Raw genomic sequence first — 25,205 nt, 5'->3', positions numbered from 1 at the left:
CTTTTTAATCTTTTATTTTAAAAGAGTCTCACTATGTTACCCAAACTGGCCTTGAACTCAGTCTGTAGTCCAGGCTAGTCTTGCTACTTGTGATCCTCCTGTCTCAGCTTCCACAACCGTTGGGGTGACAGGCCTGTACCCAGCTCCCTGCTGCCAGTTCACTTGGTTCCCTCTGGGCTCCACCCTGAACTCAGAACTCGTCATCCCCAGGGCAAACCTGACCCTGTCGCTCCCTTATCCCCTCGCTTTGAACTGCTCGCTGACTCCCTGTCGCCTGCAGGATGAACTTGGGAGGCCTCTGCAAGGTCCTCACCAGCTCTGCAGCCTCCTCTCAGCACCTTTCTCCTCCTGCCTCTCTCTGCCTTCCTGCCACTCTGGATATCTGAAGTCCCCGGATTACGGCTCCTCACAAGCCCTTTGCCTGTGCTGGTGTGTCCCCCTGTATCCTCCCCCCCCCCCCCGCCGAGTTGTCTGTCAAGGAAACATAGTCTGGTTCCCAAGTCCTGCCACACATGGCTCCTCCACACCTCAGTTCAGCATCACACTCCCTGGGTAGGTGTGGATAGCCCTTCTGCCTGGGACAGAGAAGTGCCCAGGCCACGTTATGGAAACTTCACATCTTTCTTCAACACAGCAAACTTCACAAGAGCAAATCCTGCTCCTTCACTTCCCCCCAGACCCAGGCCAGTGGCCAGAGCCCAACAGACCTTCAGCAGATGTTGACTGAATAAATGAATAAAAGACGAAAGTGAAGGGCAGAAGAGGTCTCAGTCGAGAGCAGCAGGGAACTGGATGGAGCCAGATGCTGCGCTAGTCTATAGCTAAACCCTTCTCCTCTGCATGGAATTCCCAGGTCCTCACGGTGCATTTGATCTGGGGAACAGGCTGTAACTTGTTGAGTTCGGCTCTCTGTTCTTTGAGAAATCCCTCTGCTTTCTATACATACCTCAATTAGAGGCGATTACGTCTCTTGTCAAAGGCAGCTTTTCCAGTGCACGAAGAATGGGATTGTCGGGTTTATAGAAATTCGATTTACACGTGGCGTTTTAAGTTTACAGTTGTCTCACAGAGGCCAGCCGGCCTGGCTGGCCAGCCGCGGGGACAATGACAGCACTCTTCTAGAGCACTCTGCTCTGCACTCTGGGACTTGGATCTGGAGACACCACGCATCTGGGGCCAAGGGTCTTTTCTTGGTGTGCCTTCTCCATCTCTCTGAGTCCTATGGGGGCAGGGGAGGCTTCTTCCTCACCATCTCCACAGGGGGAGGCTCAAGGGGGAGGAAGTCCTCATTTCCAATGGACTCCCCCTTTGTCCGCCCCCCTCTCTCCTTCCTTCCACCTTTCTTCTTTTCCTGGCCCCCATGGCTAGGGATGGAACTTGGGTCTTCATGCATGCTAAGCAAGTGCTCCGCCACTAAGCAGCAAATCAGTCAGAAGGGATCCTTCTTCGTAGCTCTGTGAGAGCCCCCTCCATACCCCCCCTTCCTATCACCTCCCTGTCTCATGCCCAAATCCAACACACATTCCAGCTGCACCTCACACTCATGCTAACACCACATGGCTGGCCCTAGGTGTGTGTGCTTGTCACTATAAAGCAAGAACGTTGTGCCCAGCATGCTGTGGACATTTATAAATGGTAGGTCTGGGCTCGGAGGAGAAGCAACAGCCTGTGCTCTTCCATCCTCACAGAGGATGTCCCCAGGCTCTGGAGCACAGCATCCCCTGTTGCTGAGCCAGGGGAGAGGAGAGGTTGACCTCTGATGCTGCTCTCCACGCTCCTTACCTGAGAGCACCGTGAAGACGGCAGCGAAGGCGTTGAGCTTGAGTCCGTCTATGACGCTGCTGGAGTGGAGGAGCTCAAGACACATGAGGCTGAAGCCGACCACCAGCAGAAGGATGTAGAGCACCTCGGAGACCACCGACAGCCACAGCACCCCTGGAGAACGAGGCAGGAGCAGGTGAGCAATGGTCCACCCCACCCGGCCAGCACCACCCCCGGCCAGCACCACCCACTGAGGACAGCAGGTCACTGCAAACCCAAGCTCAGCTCTAGGTTTCTCTGGGCTGTGGCACCCTGAGGGACCAGTGTGGGGTGAGGCTCACACTACAGGTACAGAGCCGAGCCATATGAGGTGCCTTTCCTGGGCCCCTTCATCTCAGTCCCGAGGGTCACCCTACCCCAGACTCTACATGGGCAAATTCTCTATTGCTAAGTCCATTGGGGGGAGGTTCTCTGTTACCTGAGTGACAAGCACCCCTAATCCCATTGCCTGACCTCAGACCTTGCTTATGTCTTTACCTGCCCGACCTTGCCTATGCCTTTACCTGCCCGCACTCTCCCTTGTGCCCTGCCTTTTTCTAGAAACCACCACTGCCAGGTTCATGGCTTTGGCCTGTGGTTCTCCCAGGAGTGGCCAGGCTCTGCTGTGAGCTTGCTCTCCTGGACACAGATGATTGATCTAATTTGATCATTGGCCTAGAGATGACCTGTCACTGATCTCCTCTAGGGAAAGACCACCTGGTTCCAGAGGATGCTACTCTTCTGCCTTTCTAGTGGTTTCCTGGGTTGCCACAGCTTCTTTTCTCGTATTGGCCCATCTTGGGCTGCTAACACTGCTACCCAGTTTAGGGATGGCTGCCGTCTTCCTGTCCCACACTGTCACTCCCTCCTCTTCCTGGCTGCTTGTCACTTGCACAGCACCTGCTTTCTCCCGGTCCCTGTAGTTTCCTTGCAGACCCCCATCCCGGCACCGTGTCTCAAGCATGCAGTTCATATCTAGCCAGTCCAAGCTTCTTGCCACCCAGCTCAGGGGCTCGGGAAGGAACTCTGTGCCTCGGTTTCTTCTTCTATAAAGTGGGGGTAATACTAATAGCCATGGTGCCAGCGCTAGGGGAGAAATGGTTTCTTAGTATTGTGTTAGACCCTAGCTAGCCCAAATGAGGGACCAGGTCACTCACTGATCTGCTGATGCTGTTATGTGGAAGGAACATGCTGACTTGTGGGAAGGGAAGCCCAGGCGCTTCTGACTGAGGTCAACACTAAAGATGAAGTCAGTGGAGAGAAATGAATTTGTGGGTCCATGGAACGGGGTGAAGAATAAATGGTAGAAATGGAGACTCACTCAACATGAATTCCCATCCAAGCCACATGGATGTGTTAGATGATTGTGAGTCAAGCCTGGCAGGTTAGAGCTGGCCACAGATGGCTGCAAGAGCCGGTGGAAATGAAAAACCTGGCTCAAGGTTGGGAAGATGAGGACAGTCAACTGTCAACGTGACACCATCTAGAACCACCTGGGAAGAGACTCTCAATGAGGAATTGCTTGAATTGGGTTGGACTGTGGCTGTGCCTAGGAGGGATTTTTCTTAGTTATGTCCATTGACGTGAGAAGAGCAGCCTAAAAGTGGGTGGTACCATTCCTTGGCTTTGGGTTCTGGATGGTATGAGTAGAGAGAGTGAGCTGAGCAGTCAGCATGCATGTGTTCATTGTCTCTTTGTGCCTAACTGTGCACGTGACCAGCTGCCTTCTGTCCCTGCCACTAAGGATGGCACAGCAGGCGTCTGAAGGGGCTGGCTGTTCTGTCTGTCTTTGCCCAGGAACCTCTGGGGACCCAAGGGGTTTGGGATCAAATCCAGGCTGTTTCACTGGCCATCAGGGGCCCACTCATAACCTCAGTGATCTCTTCTGTGGAATGGGTGTCTGGGAGGAGGACCCAAGGAGGTGACTATTCTCCAGAGCAGTAGTCATTGCAGTCCTTTAGCAAGGAAATGTCCTCAAGAGACATGAGTAGAAGATGTGGGGATGCAGGAAGGACAGGAGGGTAGGTGCTCAGTGAAAGGATCGACTTGGGCTGTCTGACCTGTAGTGGCACCATTGAGAAGCAATATCTCAGAGCTGTGTCAACCAGGGCCTTACAGCAGTCCCCATTGGTCAACTTGGCTGGAGGGCACAGAGGGAAATGCAAGTTCTGATGGATGGACAGAAAGGCCCCCTAGAGGCACTAGGAGATTAGTGGGACCTCACCACCCCTTATAGCTGGGTCTGTAATGAATGCCTATTGTCCACTTTTAATATGAATGTTGTTGCTATTCTTAGCATGACAATTACAATTTCTGTTATTATTAATTTGCTTGTGTTCCGTAGATAAGGTCTTCCTAGATAGCCCAGGCCGGTCTAGCACTCGGATCCCCCTTCCATAGTGCTGAAATTACAGTGGTGTGCCACTGTGCCCAGCCTGTGATTATGCTTAGCTCCTTTGGCTTACATGGGTGGAGCCTTCATGCAAATGCTTCAGAGCCCAGTGAGACGATAAAGAGCTGAATCGAGCCAGTCACCCCAGCCTAGTTCTGGGGTACAAGTGCCAGGTTCTCCACCTTCAACAGCCCAGCCTCATGCCCCAGACCCACGTGTGCTCCCTGCTGGCATTTTGTCTGACAGCCTAGTGATGTCCTGGTTACCAGTACCCACTCTGCCCCCAAGGAACCACCTCACTCTCAAGAGGCAAATGAGAGTCCCCTGAGGCAGTGACTGAGATGTAGATGGCACAGTTCTATTTCCTCACAAAAATCGAAACATTGAGTTGAACCAAAGAATGAAGAAGTGGTTTTATTCCCATTATTCAAAAGTCCTCATTACCTCCGTCCAAAGCATCCTTAGTGGTACTAACAATGTATTCTTAAAATCTGTCTAACACTTCTCAATTTGAGGTGTAGGGTGGGGATCGGGGTCTCGTACAGTCTAGGCTGGCCTCCAACTTGCTATGGAGCCCAGGCTGGGCTTGAACTCCTGATCCTCCTGCCTCTGCAACCCAAATGCTTGGATTACAGGCATGTAACCACCATGCCTAATTTTATGTGGTGCTAGAAACTGAATCCAGGGATTCATGCTGGGCAAGTACTCTACCAACTGCATCATATCCCAAGCCCTACTTGTCAATTTTTAAAAGGAGGGTGAGCCTCTGGCCCAGCATGCTCTGTGTAGTTACTTCCTGTGCTGGTGATTCTCTATGGATTTCTCTGCATACCCCCCACCTCCTCCATCTGTGCCCACCCAGACATCCTCCTTCTTTGTCTCTGCCCAGGCCTGCACCCAAAGACCTGAGCCACCTGGACTTATGGCTCAGCCCTGAGGGGTAGTGAAACACTGGCGTCTGCCTGCTCCGCCCATGCCCAGAACTGCCTGTGCTGGGCTCTGCCTTCTTGGCTTTAAGCACCCCCTCTTTCAGACTAGGGTAGCACTGTTGTCAGCCTTTGGGGACATTAGAGTCCTTCCACTCCACAAAGGCAACTGCTCTATGTCATCTGAACAATTCAGGGCCCTCCCATCAGAGTGACTCCTATGCCATTGGGAGGATCCCCACCCCTCAAGGACCCTCCCTGCCTGGCTCATCTTTTTTTGGGGGTCAATCCTGGTCTTCCATCGGATCTAGATCCAAGTCAATGGTCCCAGGAGCATGTTGACCAGCTATTCAAAGCCACTGGGTGAAGGGGGCTTGGATCCCACCTGACACCATGGGACTCTGGGAGCTGTGTATTGTAAACTGCTGCAGCCAGTGTGGAAATCAGCAATGGAGACATTGAAAAAAGAAAGAAAGAAAAGAAAAAGAAAACAAAACCAGAATGACCATGTGACCCAGTTAGGCCACTCATGAGTCTAACTCTGCATGTCACAGAGACACCCGCCCACCAGCATGTATTGCTCCTCTAGTCTCAGTGGATAAATATAGAGCCAGCAGATGAGCAGATAAGGAAAAGCGGAGTATTATTCAGCCATAAAGAAAGAATGAAATGATGTCATCTTTAGGGAAATACACAGAACTGGAGTCATCATGATAAGTGAAATAAGCCAGACTCAGAAAGGCAAATCACATTTTTCTTCTCATTATCAGAATCCATATTTAAATTAAGTAGAAGGGAGACTGTGGAGGGTGCCAGCAGGGGAGGGAAGAAAAGATAAGAGGGGAAATGGATGGAAATACATTATTTACATGTGTGAACGTCACAGTGAAATCATTTTTTTTTTTTTTTTTTTTTTACAAATAATATACACTAATTAACACACAGAGGAAAGGAAGGCCCTGACAGAGGGACCTGTTTTGACTTTAATGGGGCTGCAGGAGATGGAGATACATGCCCAGAGTCAGATACTCCTGTCTTCCTTTTAAGCATACACGTGGAAAAGAGAGCTGACTTTGGAAAACGTAAGCCAGTGCTGTGATGGCAAGTGTAGGTGTCTGGAGGGCACAGAGCAGACAGTGGGAATAATAGGGTGGTGGGAGACAGGGTGCCCACTGGGGATCAGGAGAGAAGAGAGCAGTGACCTCCCGAAGAGCTGGTGCCTTGGTGGTGGGGGAGGGGCCTGTAATCAAAGACGCTGGGGCCAGTCTCCCAACTTGTCGCTAATGGCTAGATTTGCAGGAGAGAATGGGTGACCTTGCAGGGCAGAAGAAATGGAAAGATTTCTCATCAGGTGGGGCCGAGCTGACAGTTAATCCTGTTAGCTGCACTTTTTGCCTTTTTAAAAAACAGCTTGGCGAGGTCAACTCTGACCCGCCATTGATGGGATTGATGGGTTTGCAGGAATGATTTCCATTCCTTGCAGTCCCTCCCCAGCCCAGAGCCAGCCAGGGAGACACCTGGGGGAATCAAGCCTCGGCCTCTGGTGACCTTGAACGGGGGTCACCTCCATCCCTCACTGCCCTCATTTGAGAAGTGGGCATGGTAGACATGGAGCCGGAATGTCAGGCAGTGAAGTCCCTGTGGATCCCATGGGCTTGATGCTGAACGCCCCCTCTGTGTGTGCGCACGCGAGTGAGTGTGTGTGTGTGTGTGTGCGTGTGCGTGTGCGTGTGCGTGTGTGTGTGTGTGTGTGTGTGTGTGTGTGTGTGTGAAAGTTAAGTAGGACCATTGCTGGTGAACAAGTATAATTATCAACAATTATAGTCAGAGAAGGAGGGGATACCTCCCACGAGCTGTGTGGGCATAACATGCCACCCATCACACACCTAGCCACGCAGGCTGGTCAAGGAAGCGTGACCTCTTGATGGGAGGAGATGCCCTCAAAAGACTTGTTTTGACAGTAGACATGTTTTTAAGTGGAGTTCACACCACATCACATTGAAAGTCAAGCACAGTGGCTAGGGGATGGTGGCTCACACCTCTAACCCCAAGTACTTGGGCTCAGGGAGGCACGAGTTCAAGGTCATCCTAGGCTCTATACCTAGGTTCAAGCCTAGCTTGAAATGCACAGGACTCTATCTAAAATGTAATTAATTAGTTAATTAATAATGAAAAGCAGGGGGTAGGGAGAAGGCTTAATGAGTAAAAGTGTTTGCATGAGGACTTGAGTTTGAACCCCTGGTGTCCACATAAAAAGCTGAGCACAATGGTACATATCCAGAACTCCAGCATCGGAGGCCAGAGGCAGGTCCGTTCTGGGGACTTGCTGACCAACCTAGCCGGAAGGGTGAGCTCCAGGTGTCTCAAAAAAAAGTAAAGAGAAGGTGGAGGGCAACAGAGGAAGATGCTCACCAGACTCCTTTCACTCTGTGTTTGCCCGCGTGAGTGCTGGTACCTGTATCCCCAAGAATGCCATACACAGGAAAATGTAAACAGTAGGTATGTAATCACCCTCATAGGCACCACACACACACACACACACACACACACACAGAGAGAGAGAGAGAGAGAGAGAGAGAGAGAAGAGAGAGAGAGAGAGAGAGAGAGAGAACAGAATAGCAGATAGATAAGCACCCTCATAGGCACCACACACATGGAAAGTAAAGACTGTAAATGTATTTAGTGACTATCGTTACCAAGTACAACACACTACATGTAAGTGGATATTCTCTGCCTCTAGGTGACCGTCAGTGTGCTGGATTTGTTGGGGTCAGCATCACCACAAGCAAAAGAGTGAAGTGTGTGACCTTAGGACAGTGACAGGAATTTTCAGTTCAACTGTATTCTCACGGGACCAGTGCTGTGTATGTGACCATCATTGCACAGGTCGATGGAGCCCAGCAAGGTCACGGGGGGGGGGGGGGAGCCCGAGATTGGACCAGTAGCCATGACCATGTGGAGCCACAGCTCCTGTATCACGCCTGAAAACCAGGTCATAATTATAATCAACACGAAGGCAGCGACGTGCCGATGGAGGAGTCTGCTCTACCAGAGAGCCTGGGCAGGTGACACATCCCTATAGAATCCCACTGTTCCCCCCTGAAAGTGGGGTCTCTGCACCCTCTTCCCGGCCCTCTGTACGGATTGGTGAGTCAAATGCTAGCACCTCTCTGTCTGCACACGCTACATGAAGCCTTAGCTGTCTCTACTGTGATTCTCAGTGTGCCTGGTGTGACGTCACCCAGGGGACCCCCAAGGTCTGGGACAACGGCCCTAGACAGACAAAGCCCTTAAGGAGATCTAAGGGGCATTGTTTCAAAGACACAGGATACACAGGAAACCAAGATGTGATGGTGTTCCAAGCGGGGGAAATCCTTTTCCTCAAAATAAATAAATAAAAAAGAATCCATCGGTTTAATACATTGGATCAATAAGTCACGCCACAGTGGCTGTGGGCTGAGTTCGGCAGCATGCCCTGACGCCAAGCATGTTAAATCATGTAAATGACACAAGCCAGTCTGCCTGGGCCGGGAACAGCTCCGTGACAGCTGCGGCTTATGAAATGTCACTGTGGGGGGGGACCAGTGACCAGAAGGTGTGGGCTGCCAGGAAAAGGCCGGAAGCCTCACAGAAGCAAGAGGGAGATGTCTGGAGGCACAGAGCCCCCAGCCTGCCTGCAAATGAGAGGCTTCCTGGCCACAGCCAAGCTGGGCTGTGCTATCTCAGAGCAAGGCAGAGGCAGAGCCAGGCTGGCGGCTCCCTACACCCCCTGAGCTGTTTTCTGTCAACTCATAACGGGAACACTAGGGTAGGGGCACTCTGTCAGCAGCCAAGGGACAGAAGTTTAGAGGAAAAGGGTATCTCGAAGGGAAAACTGCAGAGAGACCAAGGGACCTAGCCCCGAGGCAGGGCTCCCCGGTTCATCTGATGCTGGGGGCTTCTGTTTCCTCCTTGGGAAAGCCAGGGCATTCTCACACAAGATGCCAGCAGACAGATTCCAACCAGCAGAGATGTCTTGTTTGGCCCACACAATATTTTTAAAAATATCCACACTCATTGTCAACATTTAAAAATAGGAAGTGCCTCGTCAAACTCCAGTTTTCTGAAGTTCATTTGCAAATGGGGTGGGTGTGGCATAATGGGCCCGAACCTCCACAGGGCCACAGAGGCTGTGCCGAGTTGAGCCAGGGCTACCCCCAAACAGAGCTCTGACAGGAGGCACAGACACCACCTGGCCCCTCAGCCCTTCATGGTTCCTCCCTGAGTTTACAGCCTACACGACAGGGTCTAAGGCCCTTTCCGTCCCTGACACTACAGGGACATGGATTTTTCTTTTTTCTTTTTTTTCTTTTTCTGTTTGGCTGGTTATCCTCGAACACCAGATCTTCCGAGACAGCCCAGGCTGTCTTGAATCTGTGAACTTCCTGCTTCAGCCTCCCAAGCCCTGTGACTGCAAGTGTACCCCACTCCAGACTGTGGCTACAGGACTTCAAGGCTCTGGGTGAATGAAATGAGGTAGAAAAACAGGGTCTCGAGAGCATCAAGGAAGTACCACCCAGGGCTGGGGGTGGGGCTCAGCTGTGGAGAGAACTTGCCCAGCATGAGCAAAGCCCTGGATTCCAGCTCCAGCACCATGAAGTTTCCAGAAAGCCGTCCAGCCCTCGTGGCAGACACTTGGACTTGACACTATGGACTTCATCTGTAGATAAATCCCATGCTGTTTTAATCCACCAGGGTCCTTCAAAGTCACCTCCTCCAGGACACCCCTCCTGCCCACCCTAGCCTCAGCATGGTCCCATGGAGAGCCCTGCATAGAGAAAGTGTCTTGAGCCTTATTCTTGGTAGATCCTGTAGGGGAAGAGCCTGAACAAGGATCAAGGCTCATGCAACTGACTTTGACCTTCCCTGACCTCTTTGAGCCTCAGTACATAGGAGGTCTTCAGGAGTCCCCTTCCCCCTCTCAGCAATGACCACTGAACAGAGACTGGGTTGTCTCTTGACAAAGCTCTCCTTCCTCAGAGCTCAGAGGCCACAGCCCCTGTCAATTCTAAACCATCTCGGGCAGACGTGCCCTTTAGAAAGGGCTCTGCTGGAAGCTGAGGACAGTCGCAGAACATCTGAGACATGTCATAGTGACCTTGGCCTTCAGCACCAGATGACAGCAATCGCTCATCCTCTTCAGGCCCCAGATGCTGACTTTGGGAACACACCACTGCCTCACATGCTGGGGTTGGGGGCTGGGGAGGGAGGAGGCTGGAGATCACACGGCCAAGGCTGAGCTCTGGCCCACAGGCAGGCCTGCAGCCCCTCTCAGGTCAGCCCTGGCTGAGATGCCTGCCTCCCAGCCCCCCTTTTCTGTCTACCGTGTAGGCAGAGGGACAGAGGCAGGCAGAGACGTTCCAAGGAGTCCGAGGGCAGGCCTTTGGGCCTGTGTGGCCCTGTGCTCCCCCACTCTTCTGCTCCCCCTTTCCTTTTGTTCTTTTATCCCCCTGCCTTCCTCTTTTCAGCTACCTATGATAGTCTTAAATTTCTAATTCAATGCCATGGCCAGATTGTTAAAGAATCAAGATTCTTTTTGAGACTCTGCCAGGCCAGGGCCACATGCCCACGGGTAGACAGTGGCCAGGGCTGAGGCAGACAGCGAGAGAGGCAGCCCACGGTGTGGACCGACAGGCCATTCTGAGCGGCAGCTGGAAGAGGCTCTGTGAGAGAGGACAAGGAGGTGTGCACAGACAGTGATGGAGGTCAGAGGCACTCAGGGAGCTGGGGGGATGAGGCCAGCAGGGCATGATGGGAAACTCCCTGTACCTCCTGGACACCAGGCTCTCCCATGCCACCTGCTGCAGGTCTAGAGTTGGGCGGCTGTTACAGGGGTGGAGGAATGGAAATCTCCCCTTGTCCTGGTCGCTGTTTGTTTTTGTCAACTTGACATAAGCCAGAGTTATCTGGGAAGAGGAAACTCGATTGTGAAAATCTCTCCATCAGATTGGCATTTTCTTGATTAATATTTGACGTGGGAGGGCCCCCTGGGCCCAGTCTGCTGTGAGTGGTTACCCCTGGGCAGGTAGTCCTGGGCTGAGCAAGCCACAGGGAACAACCAGTAACCAGTGCCCCTCCAAGGCCTCGGCATCAGTTCCTGCCTCCAGGTCCCCGCCCTGACTCCCCTCGATGGTGCTCTGTAATGTGGAAGTACGAGCCAGATAAACCCTTCCCTCCCCAAGTTGCTTTTGGCCATGGTGTTCTTCACAGCAATAGAGAGCCTAACTAGGACATCCTGCAAACCCAGCTCTATGCCTGCTTGCTGTGAGGTCTACAAAAGTGACCCCATCTCCCTGAGCACCGCGGTAGAGACTCAACGAGACACATGAACAGGTAAACTCAATGGCTGTTGTTGGACCTAGAATCTGCTCACTGCCCCCTTTTCCAGAGGAGAACATAGAGGCTGGAAGAGGGGGTGAGGTGGAGAAAACTCAAGTCTCTGGTTCAGGAAACCAGGTCGAGTGGGCAGCAGAGGGATATACAGGCTTCCTAGTGTGCATGGCCCACATGGCCAAGTCTCCAAGAGGATACACAACTCTATAGGTTTCGTCAGTCTTTCCCATCCTTCGTGATGGAGGGCCTCCAGCAGCTGAGATGAGGACCTTGGCCTCCTGAAGAGCTACCACTGTCTTCTCCCTGACCACTCTATCCTCTCCTCCACCCTTGCTTGCTCCCTCTGGTCATGGTGGCCTCCCTGATGTCCCTTCAAGGCAACAAGCCTGTTCTCCTCTTAAAGCCACCAACTTGATGCTCCCACGACTCTAAATGTTCTTCCCAGGGTCTGCAGTGACCTAAATATTGTCTGGTCCCCAAGTGCTCTTGTGTTCAAATGTGGTACCCACTTCCTATCATACCTAAATGCCATAGTCAGCAATGTCTCCCCGACCCTGACCTCACTGCTTAAAATTGCCAACAGCAATTTAAGTCCCCAATTGTCTAACCATGTTCAGCATCACAGTGGGCCAGTGGCTGATGGTCATGCAGGTCAGCATCGCATGTGGGTGCAGCATGGGCCCTGGGATGACGCTTTACAACCCTCATGGACTCAGAACCTGATCATAAGGGAGCCCGTTCCTTTCTATCCCATCACAGATAAGAAAGACCTACCCTGATAGAGGGTTGGGAGGCCTGGACAACCACCAGCAGAGCTGTGGGACTCCAGTGCCTAACAAGATACTCAGCTGGGCCACACAAGGAGGAGGACACTCTTCAAGCTGGTCTTTAAGGCATAGGCAGAAGATTGACAAGCTGCCCAGATCTCCACAGTGTACGCTCTCAGGCTACTCCAGCTAGGGTGGCTGTTTGACAGCTGGGTTTCACTGGGTGGCCAAGCTCATCTAGGACTCGGCCGCTGTCCTCCCTCTCTGCCTCCCCAGTGCTTGGATGGCAGGCACGACCACCATGCCTCACTGCTGCATTGAGATTATTCTGGCTAGACTGGGATTATTCTGGCCCAGGGGACATTGCCCTGGAGGGAAAACATTACCAGTGTGTGTGTGTGTGTGTGTGTGTGTGTGTGTGTGTCTGTGTGTGTATGTGTGTGTGTATGTGTATGTGTGCCTGTGTGTGTGCCTCTGTGTGTGTGTATGTGTGTGTGTCTGTGTGAGTGTCTCTCTGTGTGTGTGTGTGTGTGTATGTGTGTGTGTCTGTGTGAGTGTCTGTGTGTGCGTGTCAGGGGGAGGGGGATCCTGTCTGGTCTGTCAGCCACTCTGTGTCAACCCTGGGAGGAGACAGCATCTTTCATCCTGCCCTCTCCCTGACACCCCCACCCGGACCACGGGATCCTGGCTTTATCACTCTGGCAGAGGAGTTTAAAAATATCCAGACTCCCTAGCCTAGAGTCTGTTCTCTCATCTGGAGGCACCCACAAAGCTTTTGCCAATAAAAACGGCATTTTCCTTTGGTGTTTATAAAGATCAAAGTCCCAGGGAATAAACAGGCTGGCGGCCTTTGAGAACAGCGGCTTCCCAGCGCCTGAGGTTTGAGGTTTCAAAAAAAAGGAAGTTTTTTAAGGAGGCCCAAAAGGTTAGGTTTCCAGACAGTTCACAAAAGAGGGAGCCAATCCAGTTAAGATCAGATGGAAAAATAGATCCGACCTCAGTAGTAATAAAATTTAGATTAAAATCCCACGAGGCAGCTCTTGTGAAGCAGGCCTATTAAGCAAAGATTTTTAAAGATGAACTCTAGGAGGCGGAGAAGAGAAAGCGGCCTTCCTTCAAAGAAGCATTTATTTCTCCAGTTTCCCAGGTCCTCTGCAGAGGTTACACTGCTTGACTCAGGACCGGGCACGTGACTAAAGCTGAGCCCGTCAGGGCCCAATTTGAGACTTTTCGGGAACATTTGGCTCCCCTTCCCACTGGGGTTGCTAAACTGGGAAGGGGGAGCTGAAGCTGTGGTGGGCACCTCTGTCCTCACAGACCCTGCCCTGGGGAAGCCGGTGCAGGCAAAGGCTGACCACAAGCACGAGGTCAGAGCACCTGGATGCAGCTGTGCCTGAAGGAGCCTCTGCATAAAGCCTTGTGCAGGCTGCTGGCCGAGTCCTCTACAGCCCGCGGAGCCTTTGTTGGCCTTTGCCGTCTCTGCGAGGATATCCATCACAGCCCAGGAATATCTGCTTACTGGTCAGTCTGCCTCAGGGGAGCATCTCCACACCTCTGTCTGACATTGCTAGGCACAGCGCTGACCAAGCCACCAGGGAAGACAGAAAAAGCCAGGTAGCTGGGCGGGGTGGGGGTGGGGAGTGTCTTAATGGAGGGGCTGCCCTGTCAGTCCCAGAAGCCACAGACTGTGATCCAAGCAATTAACCTTTCTGGGGAAGCCAAGGCCAATTATGTCCCAGGGGTGTCTGGGCATCTGTGAGGCTGACCAAATGCCTCAGCCTGTCTTGGTTCTTACTCCCACAGCACATGCTGCTGCCTGGTTTGCCTGCCCCTTCCACTGGCTCTTCCCTCTTCCCTGCTGCACACACTGTCCTCAGTGACCTCTGCACTTCAGCCTTCCCTGTACCCTCCTGTCCAGCACCTCCAAACTTCCTGTGCTGGAGACTGCAATCCTATTCACACGTTCTGCACCCTCCGGTCAGGCCCAAGACCCCACCTTTGGTCTCAGCCCTACGACCTATCTCAGCTAGGACATGAATGGGATAGGAACACCTTGCAAAATGGATGTAGTGCTGATCACTGATGACTTTATCTCCATCCAGGACAAGCCAAGGCTAGCCCATTGGTGGCTGAGTGACTCTTTGGAGTTAGTCTATAAACCTAAGAGCAAGCCAGCAAAAGTCTCTGGCCAACTTTGGCAGAAGTTTTAGCCGGACAGACTCAGCCTTGCATACCTCTGAGGGGTGTGGTTGTTACGTGGCATGATTGTGTCTGTAGATAGCTGATACATCTTCTAGGTGTCCCGGTTCCCTCCAGCTTCCCAGGTACTCTTCAGCCTGCCGTGCCTTTCCTGTCTCAGCTGTGATCAGTGCCACAGCCCATGTGGCTACAACGTAACACTGGAGAGTGGATCAGTTAGAAAAAGCAGAGGCTTATTTCTTATGACTTTGGAGGTTGAAGTCCGAGATCAAGGGGCCGGCATGGAGTGAGACCTTCTCCCTACATTACCCCATTTGGAAATGGAGGGAGAGGAGGGCATGGCCTCACCACAGAACTAAAGTCCTTGGACTAAACACCTCCCCAGGGCCCCTCCCCCCAGCTCTGTCCCAAGCTTCAGAGTTTCTGGAGAGACAAAAGCATTCCAGTCACAGCTCCTGCACTCTCTCAACAAGGCTTCAGTACCCTCTTTCCACCCCACCACCGAGGCTTCCAGCTCACTAGTCTGTGCCCTCATGGTGTCTCTGTGTCGAATTGGGCTGCTCCAGAGTGTGGCAGTATCCCAGCCGAAACTCAGCTCTGAGGATTTGGGGCTCATCCTCTAACTCCTGGTTTCCTCACCTGAACGTGGAGGCGATAATCATATCCCCTGCCTGGTGTCATTGGAGGAACTTCACTGCATTCTACCATGCCCTGTGTATCTAGCCTGCAAGGACTTGCCTCCTGGTGAGATCTGGCCTCCAAGGCTAGCCCTTTACCTCCATTACCTGTGTTAAGCATAGTCACCAGCCTGGTGACTGGCATCTGAGGGTGAACTAACATTCACGTCCTTCCATCCACTCCCCACCCCCAACACACACATCCTGTCCTGTGCATTTTAATACCAGGACTAAAGTAATATGGAGGGAAATGAATGGTGCCCTCCAGGGGAAATACTGGTGCCAAAAGTTAGCATAGCCATCCCTTGGTGTCCACAAGGCTGGGCTCCAGGTTCCCTGGGACACCAAGATTCAACGAACACAGGTACATCCTCTCACCCACATGAGCACTTGGGGTGTCTGGCGTATGGACAGGAAGGTACTTCCATCCTGCGTTCCCAGAGAATAATGACAAGGAGTTTGGTTGTTGCGATATATATTGAGACAAGGTCTCACTGTGCAGCCCAGACTGCCCTTGAACTCACATCCTTCCTGCCTCAGCCTGTGATTATGGGTATGCATCTCAAGTTCTGGAAAATTTTTGCGCTACGGTTGGCTGAAGGTGCGGGGGCTGTGTTTATGAACACCGCCGGCATCACTACGCTGTTTTCATCCCTGGTGGATTGCAGCTGACATAATGTCACCAGACCTTCAGCTCGCTGTGTGCGGCCGTTGTCCTCGTTATCCAGTGGGGAGCACCGGGCCCTGACAGTTCATGGGCTTCCTCACACGACTAATGAACAGCAGAAGCAGGTTCTGAATCCAGCTGCTTGCTCCTAGAGTTCCTAAGTCCCAGGCCGAAGGGCATTTGCTGGGCTGACACGCTGCTGCAGACCGACCCATACACGTGCTTCCTAAGCACAGGCAGGCTCATACACATTCAGTCAGCTGCACAGTGGGACCAGGCCTCAGTCTCCTCAGACCTGCCAGTCCATGTCCTGAGTCCTTCAGGCAAGAACAATGTATGGACATGACCCACTTGCCCACAATGGCTGCCTGACTCCACCCCCACCGGCCTGCAGACCCAACCCAGCCACTGTTATCCCTTTCTCTCCTCACTCCAGGCTGCTCCCCTTGCTGCTGGGAGGTACGACACTCATTCCCCTGCCTCAGGGCCTTCGTATGGCTGTTCCTGAAGCACTGGGTGTCTTCCCACAGCATCTGTATCCTCCACTGCCCTCTGCTCTTTTGCTCAATGTCACCTTTTCTGTGAGGCCCGCTTGCTATGTGGGCCTGTGATGGAAATGGGGGGAGGAGTGGATCTGGGGGAGAGGGGAGATTTGGGGGTGCTGGGGAGAGTAGAGGGAGAGGAAACTGCAGTTGGGATGTAATGCGTGACAGAAGAATTTAAAAAAGAAAAGAAAAGAAAATGTACCCCCTCCACAAGCCTAGGGAGTGGCACTATTAAGGGGGTGTGGCTTTGTGGGACTAGGTGTGGTTGTTGGAGGAAGTGTGTCCCTGGGGGTGGGCTTTGAGGTTTCAGAAGCTCAAGCCAGGCCTAGTGGCTCACTCTCCCTTCCTGCTGCCTGTTGGATCCAGACAGAACTCTCAGCCCCTCTCCAGCACCATGTCTGCCTGTACTCTGCCATGCTTCCTGCCATGATGATAATGGACTAAACCTCTGAACTATATGCCAGACCCAATTAAATGTTTCCCTTGATAATAGTTGCCATGGTCTGTAACTGAATGTTCTCCTGTGCCCACCCGGCTCCCATGTCCTTGCGGTCCCACAGCTGCTCAGACCCAAATGCACACACAGAGGCTTATGTTATTTACAAATGATATGGCCTAATGGCTGAGGCTACTCACTACCTAGCTCTTACATCTTAAACTAACCCATTTCTGTAAATCTATACTTTGCCACATGGCTTGTGGCTTACTGGTACTTTGCATCTCGCTTTTTCTGGCGGTGGATAGCAGTGTCCTCCTGCTCTCTTTTCTCTTCTTGTCTATCTGTTTGAATTTCCTGCCTGCCTCTAAGCTGCCTTGCCATAGGCCAAACAGCTTTATTTATCAACCAATCAGAGCAACACATATTCACAGCATACAAAGAGACATCCATAGTACTTCCCCTTTTCTTTTTTTTCAAAAAGGAAGGTTTTAACTTTAACATAGTAAAATTACATACAATAGAACAGTTATCAAGCAAGAATCACAGTTACAATATCCAGTCCTTTTATATTTGACAGATTCAAAGAAAATATTTTATTTATCCTATATTTGTGAGTCTAAAATTTCATATCTAATTTATCTTTTATCATAACCAAGGAAAATTATAACTATCTAGTCTTCAACTACATCAAAGACCTTAGAAGGATAAGGTCATAGTGTCTTATCACAACAATAGAAACCCTAACTAATATAGGGCCCAAGCTGGGGATATGTCAATCTCCACAAACCCCATGAAGGTCAAACTCCCACCTCTGTTTTGCCTCCCATGCGCCTACCCAAGCTCCCAGCATGGCTCGGGGCTAATCCATGCCAGCTAAGACCGGCACCGATGGTCAGTCTGGTCCTTATGCCTCAGAGCACACTGAGTTTCAAGGGGTCCGTGGCACAGTCAGAGATGGCACTGAGAGGGGAAGCTGCCTGTATCTGAGTGCAGCAGGGGTGGGCATGAATGCAGAGTAACCTGTGGGAGGGCCGGGGACTGGCACAGCCACTCGGACCCCATCTAGCTTTGCCTCATGTGGTTAAATGTGCCCGTTCCCTAGGCTCCACAGCCTAGCCTCAGTCAGGTAACATGAACTCCAGTGCTGTAACACAGGCTCAAGAGATTAAAAGACAAGCAACAACAAAAATACCCCAGGCAAATACCAATCAGCAAACACCAATCTAGGCATATCTAGACTAGTATAGTGGTAGCTTGGGATACTAGGAGACACAAAAGTCAACAAACAGATGGTGGCCAGGGGCATCAATATGGAGAAATTTTCCTAAGAAAATCATGTAGATACATCATGGAATCACTCCTGAGCCATGCACGTTCCAGTCTATCCAGAGTTCAATCAGAAGGGAGGACTACACAGGGTGTTTACTGAAATGAGGATGAAGATGAGATACAGAAGTTAGGGTGAGCGCTCCTAGGAAGGAAGTGGGTGAAGTTGGGGACCCGGGGCCTCCCAGCTAAGATCGATGGTTTGCTTGCTGCCTAAATTGGTGATTCACTCATCTTTATTGCTGGTACTCAAGACTGAGTCTTATGAATATTCTTTTGTACCTATTCCAATATTTAATAAAGTTCATTTCTTGAAGGCAAACAATGTAGGTGGGCTGCTGCAGGAACTGGCCGTGGGCGTGGGGAAAGCACAGCCTGAAATCGGTTGCCTCCTGTTGTGCAAATAAAGTTTTATCGGAACACAGCAATTGCTTTGCATACTGGCTGCAGCTGCTTCAGAGTCCGGGGTGGGGGGAGGACTAAAAGATTCCAGCAGAGACTGTGGTACCTATCTCTACTGTCCAGAGAAAACACAGGCAAAATGAACAATGGTAGAAAAAAAAAATGTTTCCCAGCCTTGAACGAGAGCAAAGAGCCAAACTCACACAGGCTGAACTAAATTATTTTTCTACACCTTTTTGAGCTCTAGGGATCAAATCCAGGGCCTTTTGAAAAGCAGCCAGGCACTCTGCCATTGAGCTACATCCCTAGCCCTATTGGGTTACTGTTTTGAGATGGGGTCTTGATCCGTAGTCTCTGCTGGCCTTGAATCCCAATCCACCTGCCTCAGCCTCCTGAGCAGGTGGAACAAGGAACAGCAAGCCTGCAACACCCCCAGAGTCTATGTGTTATTTAAGTTTAGAAGTAGCACACATGTGCACTGGTTGGTGTCTGTCAACTTGACACTAACTAGAGTCACCTGGGAGGTGGGAACCTCAGCTGAGGCGTGCCTCCCTCAGATTGGTCTATGGGCAAGTCTGGGGGGGCATCTTCTTGATTGTTGATTGATGTGGAAGGGCCCAGCCCCCTGCAAGTGGGCCTGAGAAATATAAGAAAGGTAGACGGACATGAGCGAGCCTGTAAGCGGCGTCCCAAATGGTTCCGGCCTCTGCTCTTGCTTGTGTTCCTGCCCTGACTTCCCTCCATGATGGACTGTGATCTGGATGTGTGAGTCAAATAAACCCTTTCTTCTCCAAGTTGCTTCTGGTCATGAAGTTTATATAGCAATAGAAAGCAAACTAATATAACACTCATGGTGAAAAATCTGGAAAGAAAATCCAGACGCATGGAAAAACACAAAACGGGTTTCCTCATCAGGCCCCCACTGCCACTGCTGGTAGCTGTGGGACCTGCTTCCTCCCAGTGTCCAGGGGCCATGCCCCACCCCCACCCTCAGATTCAGAGATGCTGATGATGCAGCCTGTACCCTGTCTCTTTTCCTTAATATCATCTCAGGGCATTTTTATGTGTCACTTAATTACATTCCATTTTTGCTATGATAAATAATGATGCAATTAGTGGCCGCGTACACACGTCTCGGTTGACACTATGAAATATCATAGAGTCGTCCAAAATGAATTTTTGAAGGCATCTTAATGATATAAAGGCTGTCACAACTGCATTATTGATTCCCACAGAACGCCCTGAAACAATATGAATGGCCTGGCCATGGGGAATAGTGTGAACTTGATGCAGGAGCAAACAGAATGTTCTGTAGCCATTAAGCCGTAGTCTCTGCTGGCCTTGATCAGGAGTGAGGAGATGTTCATCTCTCTGAGTCTCCATTCCCTCACCTACCGAGGGCCAGGCCTCCCAGAGCTCCTTGGGGAGGATTTGTGGGGAGTTGCTGGGGACGGGAGCTAGGGCTTCCTGCATGCTAGGCAAGTGCCCTGAGCTGCACCCCAGGCCAAGAGGAATTTTGAAGGCAGTTGAGCAGAAATGGGCCTGGTGTTGGGGCAGTGTTGTGTCGGCTGGCTGCTATTACAAGGCCAGCAGCAGCAGCAGCAGCAGCACAAACAACAATATATGCACCGATGGGAATAAGTCTTTAACTAGATAAGTATACCAGGCCCCCTGCCCTGCTCCTACCAGCTAAACATTTGGACAATTGTTTCTGGCCACACCCATCTTGGCATGAAAATCCCAGTCACCAGGGGCAGCTGACAAGCCTTAAGCCACTCACAAGTGGGTGCTCAGTGTCTCCAACAGCTCTATGATCATTGAAGGACCTTGGTTCCCAAGGGGCATGGAACAGAATTGCAATCAAGGAAGGTTCTGGGAACTGCAGACCACACAGACCTTGATCAGTGCTGAAGAGAAGACCAAGCTGAAAGGGGGACAATTGTGGGGAGGGGACACAAGAGCAGGGCACATGCCACACCCCCATTCCTAGAAGATGTGTCTATGCCCATGGGCACCATATTGGATTAGAAATTTTCCCTGGAAATGGGGGGTGGGGGGGTGGTAGTGGGTCAGCAGGGCAAGGCAACCTGATGATTCCAGACGTGTGTGTGTGTGTGTGTGTGTGTGTGTGTGTGTGTGTGTGTGAGAGAGAGAGAGAGAGAGAGAGAGAGAGAGAGAGCTTTCCATTTTTGTTGTAAAAAAAATATTTGAAAGCACTGAGAGGTGGTGATGCGCACCTTTAATCCCAGCACTCAGGAGGCAGAGGCAGGCCCATCTCTATGAATTCAGGCCAGCCTGGTCTACAGAGCAAGTTCCAGGACAGCCAGAGCTACGCAGAGAACTCCTGTGTTGGAAAAGAAAGAAAGGAAGGAAGAAAGAAAGAAAGGAAGAAAGAAAGAAAGATTTAAAACCGGAGAGAGCCCCTCACAGTAGGTGGCTTTGGGGGCCACACATAAAGACTGGTCCTCTATGACAGCCTGCTTCCTGGGCCCAGGCCCCAAGTGCTCACCATTCCCTCCATAGTACTCACTGAGTGTCTGCTGTGTGCAGGTGCTGTGTGCAGGGTGCTGCTTAGAGTACTGAGCACGGGGCTGAATGACACCAGAGCTCACTCCCTGAGGACACTAAAAATCAGCAAGCTGTTAAAAGTTCACTTTTTAGCCATTCACTAGGCGGGGCCCCCAGCCAAGCAGCTAAAGTTCTTTACAGCGCGGAGTGCCTGCGTCCTTGGCTGCAGTGACAGGACCACCACAGGACAGCTGCCACTGTCCACTCTACAGGAATGTGTCCTTGACTGGACTGCAAGGTCATGCTTGCCCGCTCTGACTCCTCAAGCAGCTGTGGAGAAGGGAGGCTGGAATCTGCTCTGGGGAGACAGTGACCCCTCCTCACAGCCTGCATGGATGTACTTCCTGCTCTCCTTACATCTTCTTTTCCTGACAGCAAAGCTCTAACAGAAAACCAAAGACTCCCATCCATCCCTGTCCCTGTCCCTGGTTTCCAGGGAGCCCCATGGAGACACCTGGAAAGGTGAGTGTCTCCCTCACAGGCCTTGACAGCCAGTGAGGTTGCAGATGCCTGCAGTGCTTAGGTACGTAATGCTCTGTCAGGGCTACATAAGTACCCATCGTTACTAAGCAAAATTAAGTTTTCAGTACAAGAAAGGGGCTCGTCTCTTAGGGTCGCCTGGGGACCAAGTCTAAAGGGTGACATTGGGCTGCAGCCTGAACAAGAAGGAAAAGTCAGCCAAGAGAAACGTTTCTGAGAGAAACCCTCTGTCAGCAAGTGCAAGGGTCCTGGGGTAGAAGCTGCTATGGCTGGACAGACAGACAGCTTAAGACAGAAACACATCTATTGTATGCTTCCAGTCTGTAACAGAAGCTAGTGTGGCTGGACAGACAGACAGTTTAAATGAAGGTCCATTTCAACTTAATTTCCATTTGCAGTAAACTGCTCTGACTGCTGGGTTGAGGACAGACTTGCTGGTTTGAAGAGCGTTTCAGCGGCAAGGTGTTTGCAAGAGAAATTCTGGAAACCTCCAAAACTGAACTTAATGTAGTCCAGAGTGCATGGGAACCCCAGTCCAGAGCGAGTGGTGAGCCGTCATCCAAGGTCCTGCACTCAAGAAAGGGTCATGTGCTGGGGTGGGGGTGAAAGCAGGGGTAGCCTGGAGGCACAAGCTGGGGCTGGGACAATGACAGGATTGAAAAAGAAAAAGAAAAAGGGGACAAAATTCCAGACAGAGGGGACAAAATGTCCAGAGACAGGAGATGGGATAAGAGGCAGCTGCTGGAGACAGTGAAGGAGCCGGATGATCCCAGAGCCTAGAAGGTCCTAATCCAAACCAGAGAGAGCTGGCGCCAGACTGGGCAGTCCTTGAGGCTATGGAAGACTCTGGACTCTCCTCGAAGGCAGAAAAGAAACATCAACAGAGCTCTAGAAGCACGCATAACCGATCCCTTCTGTTGCCTGCTGAATGTAAGATGGATAGCTGGCCTGTTTAAAACACAGAGAACAGAAAACACAACCCGGACAGGCTTCGATATAGAATAAGCTGCCAGTTGAAAGTATAAAGACAGATCTAGAGCTTCGACACAGCTGGATCCAGGACTCTGTCCTCTAGCTGTGGCTTTACCATCTACCATGTAACTTGGGTCCCAGGCTGCATGCAGAGGCAAGAAAATCGCTGAGGGCCAAGGCAGTTCTCAGGGGCAAATAGCCTCTGGTCCGCAGCAAATGTCTCACTGCGGCTGACACTGAGCTCAGAACTGGTGTCACCAAAGGCCATGTTGGGAGAAGTGTACCAAACGAGGTGCCAGGGTGCTGTGGTTTGAATGTGATCTGTCTCCCACAGGTTCATGTGGTTGGACATTCGGTCCCCACCTGGTGACGTAACTCTCCCACCACTGTGCCTTCTCTGCCATGAGGGACTCTGTCCTCAGGAACTGTGAGCTGGAATAAACCCTGAAACTGCTTTCCATCTGCTTCTTTGTCACAGCAGCAAGAAAAACGACACCCAAGATACACAGGTTGCAGGCTTCCCATGCCCGGACCATATCCCCACCTCCAAATCCAATGGGCACCATCCTTTTGTTTTTTAGATGGAGTCTTGTGGTTGTTAAGATTGTTATTGAACTCACTGCGTAGTCCAGGCTGCCCTCAAGCTTTCTACATTCCTGCCTTAGTTTTCCCAGTGTTAGAATAGTACAGGCCACCATGCCTAGCCACCATCCTGACATCACCTGACTTCTGACTGGGTCTGGCTACATCTAACCCAATCACTCTGGCTTGGGCGGGGGGGGGTGGGGGGGTGGGGGGTGTGCTATGGGCTTTTGTGGCCACTGGCATGGGTCTCCTGCTTCATTCTTGATCCTGAAGCAGAGGCCTGGACACAGGAATGGATACTCGGGGCAAGACTGGAGAGTGGGGACCAGAAGAAGGGATGCTACAGAAACATACCTTTCTGTAAAATATTAGGAGGCTGTGTGGGGATCTAATGGAAGAAGAACCGACCTGAAAAGCTCGGTAGAGTGGGAAGGCTTGTGTCGTTTCTTGGATTGTTGGACATTTTTATTCTTGGTCTGGTGCTGCGAGCTGCCAACACATCACACTAAACCACCCTGCAGCATTATAGCAGCACTACGGGACCTGTGTGCTCCAGGTGAACCAGTCACTGGTTCCTTTTCTTTACCCAGGGCAGACACTGCTAATCAACCATGACCCCCATCCCACAGAGTTCACAAAGTCTCCTCACAATCTCCCCCACCCATCCACCAGCCGCTGTCTAGGCAACCACTACCAATTGGTCAGGAGATAGATGAAAGAGTCCATCTTTGTTGTCCTTTGAACTAGTCCAAGTCCATCATGACCAGAGTCGAAGCAGGCCCAATGAGGATTTCAACTCATGTTTTATTCAGCAAGCTGTCAGCAGAGCCTAGGGATGCCCTGAGCCTTCCAGCCCTCCACTAAACCTAGATGACTCAATGTGGAGAAATAAGTCAGGGAACAAAGAAAGTTCCGGAATTGGGGATGCCCAGGAGGGGACGGCTTCCCACTACTGCTCGAATGAAGTCTACCTCCTTACTGTAGACTCCGAGGCCATCTACCACTCAGCCCTGCGTTCCTCACCAGCTCCTCAGGTATGCTTCACTCTGACCATCTGCTTCCGTCCCTCAGCCCACCTCACAGTCCTTTCAGGGCATCAGAAGGTGACAAGGACACACACCAGCAGCTCCCGGCAGGCATCCCTCCAGCCCGTGTGCCCAGAAGAAGGACAGTGTCACATCTCTGTAGCCGTGCAAAAACCACAAACCACCCGATACCTGGTGCCCATCACAGCAGCAGGAAGATGGGAGATCCACTCAGATCCTGTTCCCTGGAGGTGGAACCCCCTTACCCAATCTATCAATAGTCATAGAAAGAAGGGGTGCCCCTGGGAGAAATGACAGCGCACTAGGAAAGGGAGGTAGGGTTGTGATAAGACATCGCACAGGGTATCAGATCATTCTATTCTCACGCAGAAGGAGAAGCATGGGATGAAAGATGTTTAGACACATCCGCATCTTTCCACGGGCAAAGAAAAAGGGTTCAGGGATGAACGGTTCGTTCCATCTCTCCTGGTGGGGATCTGTCTCACACCTACACACTAAACAGCATATTTGGAGGTGACTGAAAAATCTGCGTATGGTGGTGCACACCTGTCATTCCGGCACTCAGGAGGTGGAGGCAGGAGGAATTGTGAGTTCATCTACTCTCAACAACAAATGAGGGGGTAGAGCTGGGAGTTGGCTGGGGAATCCTGCCCGTGGAGGAACAGCATGGCCTCTCTGGATGGCCTCTCTGAGGCATCCTTGAGACTCCCACACGTCTTCTCACACGGTCATGGTGCTTCAAGAATGTAATGAAAATTAGCATTTATTTTTACATCGATCGCTTTATTTTTGCACACTCACACACACCTGACACCTAAGGCAGTCAGAAGACAACCTGTGCGAGTCAGCTGTCTCCTTCTACCACTTGGGATCTAACTCAGGTTCTCAGGCTTAGCAGCAAGCACCGCTGAGCTAGTTCCTCAAGCCCCAAGAAACAACTCTTGCTGTCTTATTTGAAGCTCTCCCTACGCCCCCTTCCCCAGAAGTCACAGCTCTCTCCAAATTCCTAATGCATTCAGCCTTTATCACGAGGTCAGTTAGC

General features: G+C 51.4%; 1 protein-coding gene across 1 annotated transcript in view; it reads right to left on the bottom strand.

Moving 5' to 3' along the window:
- Positions 1 to 863: 863 nt before the first annotated feature.
- LOC114700300 (germ cell-specific gene 1-like protein) overlaps positions 864 to 25,205 on the bottom strand; it is a 119,158-nt gene continuing 94,816 nt past the window's right edge. Inside the window, exon 3 of the mRNA XM_028879885.2 lies at positions 864 to 1,935. Coding sequence (XP_028735718.1) covers positions 1,547 to 1,935 — 389 coding nt within the window. The 3' untranslated portion in view covers positions 864 to 1,546. The remainder of the gene's footprint in view (positions 1,936 to 25,205) is intronic.

Source organism: Peromyscus leucopus, chromosome 1, assembly GCF_004664715.2.
Source record: "Peromyscus leucopus breed LL Stock chromosome 1, UCI_PerLeu_2.1, whole genome shotgun sequence".
NCBI lineage: Eukaryota > Metazoa > Chordata > Mammalia > Rodentia > Cricetidae > Peromyscus > Peromyscus leucopus.
The sequence above is the reverse complement of the archived record's forward strand: the minus strand, read 5'-3'. Positions and strand labels throughout refer to the sequence as shown.